The sequence below is a fragment of the Chionomys nivalis genome, chromosome 10, assembly GCF_950005125.1.
Source record: "Chionomys nivalis chromosome 10, mChiNiv1.1, whole genome shotgun sequence".
Lineage (NCBI taxonomy): Eukaryota > Metazoa > Chordata > Mammalia > Rodentia > Cricetidae > Chionomys > Chionomys nivalis.
Window position 1 is genome coordinate 13,015,691 of NC_080095.1, and position 6,066 is coordinate 13,021,756.

The following is a 6,066-nucleotide window of genomic DNA, read 5'->3' on the forward strand; positions in this document are numbered from 1 at the left end:
CTCTCTAATATTCCTCTCTCTGCCCATCCATGTCACTCCTGTGTCTCTTTCTCTGGTGCTGATATTAAAGGCATATGATCTTAGGTGCTGGTATCAACTTTGTGTGAGCTGTGTTTTTAATTTGCACAGATTAATCTCTTGTAGCCCAGGATAGGTTTGCACTCACAGAGATCCACCCACCTCTGTCTTCCCAGTACTCAGATTAAAGGTTTGTGTCATCATTGCCTAGCCTCTGTGGCTAACAAATGTCTTAGCTCTGCACTCTGATCTTCAGGATGCTTGTTAGATCACAAACAAAATATCACTACACACCCAAGAGCTTATGTTTTCATAAAACTGAACAATCTTCAAACTTCAGACATGTATTACTATGCTAGAGGAACAGTGAAAGAACTCCAATGTAAGCTTGGACAGAAACCTCTCTCCTCAAACCAGCATTGGATATGGAAGACAAACAGGTACTCCCAGAAACACTAGGTCAATTTTAAGAAACCTGAGGAATATGCAGCATTTGCAACTGTTTGACTGTTTGGTGTCAAACCTTTGTTTTTTGCCTTTTACACAAGGTAATCCTCTAGAGTACACTTTACTTGTCCTAGCCTATTAATCTTGCTTTTTAATTATACACATCTGTGTTCCCACACAATCCTCTAAGATTTATAATTGCTCCTTGTCAAACAAATCAGCACAATATATATACATATATATATATATATATATATATATATATATATATAGAGAGAGAGAGAGAGAGAGAGAGAGAGAAATAGACAGACAGACAGACTGACTGACAGACAGACAGACAGGCAGGCAGACAGATAGATAGATAGATTTATAGATAGGGAGATAGATAGATAGATAGATAGATAGATAGATAGATAGATAGATAGATAGATAGATGATAGATAGATAGATGATAGATAGATAGATTCTGAAATTATGACACTTTGTAAAACAGCTTTGTAAGAATTTTGAGTAATCTTTAGTTCATCCTATTTATTTTTAAACTTGTGATAAAGCACAAATTCCTTGAAATGATGTTACTTTTCAAAGTTAGCTTAAAAAATCAACCACCCACAGTTTCCTACCTGTAAAATAATAGGACCTTGATAAAAGTGTACAATTATTATAATTGTTGCATGATTGTATTTTTGAACATTTGCATTTTGGTAAAAATTAGCTTGCATGTTGAAGTCCAAGCTAATGATTCCTTTATAAGCACATTGTGCAATCAGACCACAAAATTCTCATCCACAAATATGCACATCCCAGCAAAAATCAGCTCTGGTCCCTGGTCCATCTCTCTTCAGCCCTTCTCACAGACAACTGAATTCTATGATTTTCACAGATTGTGCTTTTCTTGGTGCTTTTCTTGCCTACAAAGTCTCTCAGAATTATTCCTCTGCATTCTTTGCTGTTGCTAACTGGAAGAGACTGGTGTTTCATGTGTGAGCTAGAAAAGTGTCCTTCAGAGAAGCCACATTGGCTAGGGACTCCATGTTAATAGGTCATATGATTGGGGCAGGTTTACAAAGGAAAAGAGAATCTATTCATATGAGGCTGAGGATTCTCTGGAATATCAGGCTGTGACAGTAATAGTGGGTGATGAAACTTTGGAGACCACATTGACTACATTCTTAGAATACTGGCAGAAGAAAAAATAACAGTGAATTAAATGCCTACACACAATGTTGAATACAAAGGTTCCACTGTCATATTTTCCAGGGTCAGTGTAAGGAACAGCTTACATAGTTGCTACTGAAATGGATGGATGGATGGACAGGGTAAAATTTTAATGAGTTTGTTAGACATAGTCTATATCAGAACCAATAACTCTATTCTCATCCTAAGGATTGTAGTAGGAGCAGTGGGCTGCTTCCCACCGCTCAGCTCCTGGCCACCAGCTAGCTGTATTCTTTTAAACTGTATTCTTTTAAACACTGCCTGGCCCATTAGTTCCAGCCTCTTATTGGCTAGCTCTTACATATTGATCTAACCCATTTCTAATATCCTTATTGCCACTTGAGTGAGGCTTACCGGGACGAGTCTAACAGGCATCCATCTCGGAGAGAAGAGTCATGGCGACTGGCTGACTCAGCTTCTTTCTCCCAGCATTCTGTTCTGTTTGCTCCGCTTACCTAATTTTCTGTCCTATTAAAGGGCCAAGGCAGTCTCTTTATCTAACCAATGAAATTAACACAAAACAGAAGACTCTCCCCCATCAAAGAATTTTACTTTTAACCAAGAATACCCAGAACTTTTTTTCATTTATACCAATATAAATTAAAAGGCTTCACATATTCACATTAAGGTAAATAAATTATTGAACAAATAGGCACAGGCAAAGTTTTCCCTCTCTCATAGAAAAGAAGCAGCAAATTTTATAGAGATGTCCTTGATATTCTCTTCTCTTCAGTATGTCCTCTGATTTGTTCTAGATAATTTTAAATAAAAGTTGATGCATAAAAGACACATATGTATAATCTAACACAAGAATAACTGTTCTTGCAGCATGAGCCCTTCAAGGGTATGACAAGAATGATGTTTTTTTTACCTAACTCTGATTGATATTTCACTATAGAGAACAGTAACAGATAACCAAACATGTAAAGATATTTTACAAATCATGAATAGGATTATCTGTAAATGGATTTTTAAAAAAATAAGTGAAGGACCCCACCATTTCTGAGTTGGATGGGAAGATGGTCCCTGATAAAGTTGCCTACCAAGTTATTTGATATTTACCAGTGTTCCTTATTTGGCTTCTGAATTTATTGTTTGGAGCCTCAGTTATACATCTTTTACTATTTTTCTTTATTCTTTAGGATCTCTACATGTGATATTTTTCCATCCAGCTCCTCCCTCATCTTTCAAACATGAGGCCATACCAACCTTATCCTTATTTAAGCACAGTTAGTGTTTTCCTTATCTGCATGTGTTTGAACCCAAGCACTGAAACATAGGAAACATACCAGTGACCATACCATCAAAAAAGGATGACTATGTCCCTTGTCCAGAAAAATAAATTTCCAACTCCTCTCAAAAGAAATATGGCCAAAGAATTATCAGTCCTATCTATACCATGGTTTTGGATGGTTTGAGCCTAGTTGGGTTCATATAGACAACAGCAGCTATTATGAATCCATGATTGCGATATCCGTGACATGTCCAGAAGACAGCATTTCACTGCACCCCTCCCTGTGTTCTACTCCTCACATTCTTTCCACATCCTCTTCATCAGTGTTCTCTGAGCCTTGGAGGAACTTGAATGACACTGGAAATCTTATATCACACAATATATTGAAGATTGGGAAGGACAGTTTCTGCCTTATAGAGAGAATCCAGATTGTGTGTTTAAGACTCTATGTGTTTGGTGTTCTGGTTTCTGTTCTGTAAACTTAGAACTAGAATGGAAGTCAAGACAGAAAAAGACATCTTAAATGAAGGGTAAGAGGGAAAAGGCACAGGGTAATGAAGAGGTTTTGAAAGGAAAAGTTGGGTGTAATGAGAAAAAAGGGGATGAGTGGTTAGAAAGCATGAGAATTTGGGAAAATAAAAACAATGTCTTCTGAAAATACAAAATTGATGCAAAAGTTTTGTGTTTTGTTACAAAAATGCATTAAATGTCCCCATTGTGCTGACTATATAAATATACAGAAATAAAAACTGACCTAAGACAGCATGAAGACAACCGTGTGTTGCCTGGTATTGAGATGGGAAAGGGAAAGGCAGAGTGGGGAGTAAAAAGTGATCATAGGAAGAATTACAGGATGCAAACAATTGAGTGCTGCAAATGTAAATATGTCCTTACAGCAATCACTGAGAGGAAGACAGACAGCAACAAGAACATTTTCCATGCATATGGTGAAAAGAGAACTAAATAAAGTGTGGTGAATCCCTAACAAGGAAAATGTATACACAGAGCTACATTTGTGCTTCAATTTCTATAAATGTCATCAGTGTTTGTGGTGTCTTATACCTGCTCTGAGTACTAGCTTCTTCTCAGGTCCAACTACAGAGCCTGTTATGGCAGGAAGATATGCAAACAAGACTTCTTTGTGCCCATAAAATCCAGCCCTGTCCTGACCCTTTGGCTCCTGCAGAGGAGACAAGTCCTGGATTTCCAAGTCCACCCAGTCAGGGTTCAGCACTGAACACAGGACACTCACCATGGACTTATGGCTTATACTGGTTTCCATTGTCCTTATTTTGAAAGGTAATTCATAAAGATGAGATGCTATGTGTTGTGTGGACATGAGAAAGAAAAAATATCTTCTGTGTCAGTTTTCTAACCAGAATTCTTTGTGTTTACAGGTGTCCAGTGTGAGGTGCAATTGCTGGAGTCTGGCGGAGGCTTAGTGCAGCCTGGAAAGTCCCTTAAACTCTCCTGTGCAGCCTCTGGATTCACCCTCACTGATTATTACATGGACTGGCTCCGCCAGGCTACAGGGAAGGGACTGGAGTGGCTCGCACGTATTAATCCAAGTGGTGGTAGCACCTGGTATACGGACGCTGTGAAGGGCAGGTTCACAATCTCCAGAGACAATGCCAAGAACACTCTGCACCTGGAAATGAGCAGTCTGAGGTCTGAGGACACAGCCATGTATTACTGTGCAGGAGACACAGTGAGTGAATGTTACTGTGAGCTCAGACAAAAACATCCCTGTGGGAAACACAGAACCAGCAGGGGGCGATGAGAGCACTTAGATATCATAGTCAGAGAAGAGCCTCCTCAGAGAAGCATGGAAGACCGGACTTCTTTGTGTCTGCACTGCCTCTCCATATCTCACTTAGGGATTTTCTAATAGATACAGTGTGTAGTAATCCTGAATGTCTAAATTATTATTAACATTTCTGGTTCCTGTTGTTGTATGTGTTTATTTATTATATTTCTTTATCTCTCTCTGTCTCCCTATCTGTGTCTGTGTCAGTCTCGATCAATCTCCCTCTTTCTCTCTCAATCTTTCTTCTGAGTCAGAAGGTTAACAGATAGCTTTGAGAACTGAGAAATGAGAAGTGATGTCCTCATGAGCACACAGTGTTTGCCCTCCATCCTCTGTTTGGGGTGATTCACCTTGACCAGTGAAAGTGGACAGAAGAGGATGCATAAGCTCAAAAGAATTAGTTGCCTGTAACTAATGATATGAGTGCCATTTACCAAAGAAAGAATGAGACAATATTATTGGAATGGAGGAGAAGGGATTCCTGTGCTGTTGAAATGGCAATGTGGTCCTACTAAGACATTATAAAAGCTGGGGGGTTCCTCAGAGAATTATGCAAGATGATGTGACTCTGCTGTCTCACTCCTTGATAAGCAGAAAAAGAAGCAGAGTTGGTATAGGAAGACAGGAAAGAAGGGAGAAAAGAAAAGAAGAGACATGACAGTAGGAGAGGACAGAAGGTTCAAACGAGTGAGAGAAGGAGGAGAGAAGATAGTGTGATGAATCAATGTAATTGCAGTACATTATTAATGAGCATGGTTATTTGTTTTTAAGTAGAATGAATGACAAAGGTGGGAAAAGAATATTTTCAAATATCATATGAAGTTAATATACATGTATCCATCTGCCCTTCTAAGTTTGTTTTTTGGGAAGGATTGTCTCTGTTGTTGTATATCTGTCTGTGTGTATATGTCTGAGTGTCTGCGTCCTCGCTTCAGTGATGCATACTTTTTCATCATCTATAAATAGTTTACATTACAGAGGTTACCATAACATCATCACCACAGAAATCTGCTCTCAGCAACACTGGGATTCAGGGTTTGACTTCAGGCTCAGGGCCTCCATTACCCTGAGCAAGCCTCTGAATACAATCCAGTTCCCATTCTTCCTTAAGATCCCAGTGATTCCCGAAGCATCAAAAGTAGAGAACACAGATCAAGAGGACCTGTCTATATCTTTTAGATGAGTGACACACTGTTACTGATATGTGCAGTCTGCTATTATTATTCTTTTTATTCAGGTGTGTGGTGTTGAACATGAGTAGTGAGATTCCAGCAAATGCTGTGGTTCAACTACACAGTAGTATTGAAAAGGTAATGGAGTCCAGAATGTGAATAGGAGTCAC

The 6,066-nt window shown here is 38.9% G+C and overlaps 1 gene segment (V, D, J or C); it reads left to right on the forward strand.

Annotated features, from left to right (window-relative positions):
* The first annotated feature begins 4,112 nt into the window (after positions 1 to 4,112).
* LOC130882905 (immunoglobulin heavy variable 3-23-like) lies at positions 4,113 to 4,697 on the forward strand. The segment is given in 2 exon segments: positions 4,113 to 4,216; positions 4,315 to 4,697. Coding segments are annotated over 2 exon segments (429 nt in total).
* Positions 4,698 to 6,066: the final 1,369 nt, after the last annotated feature.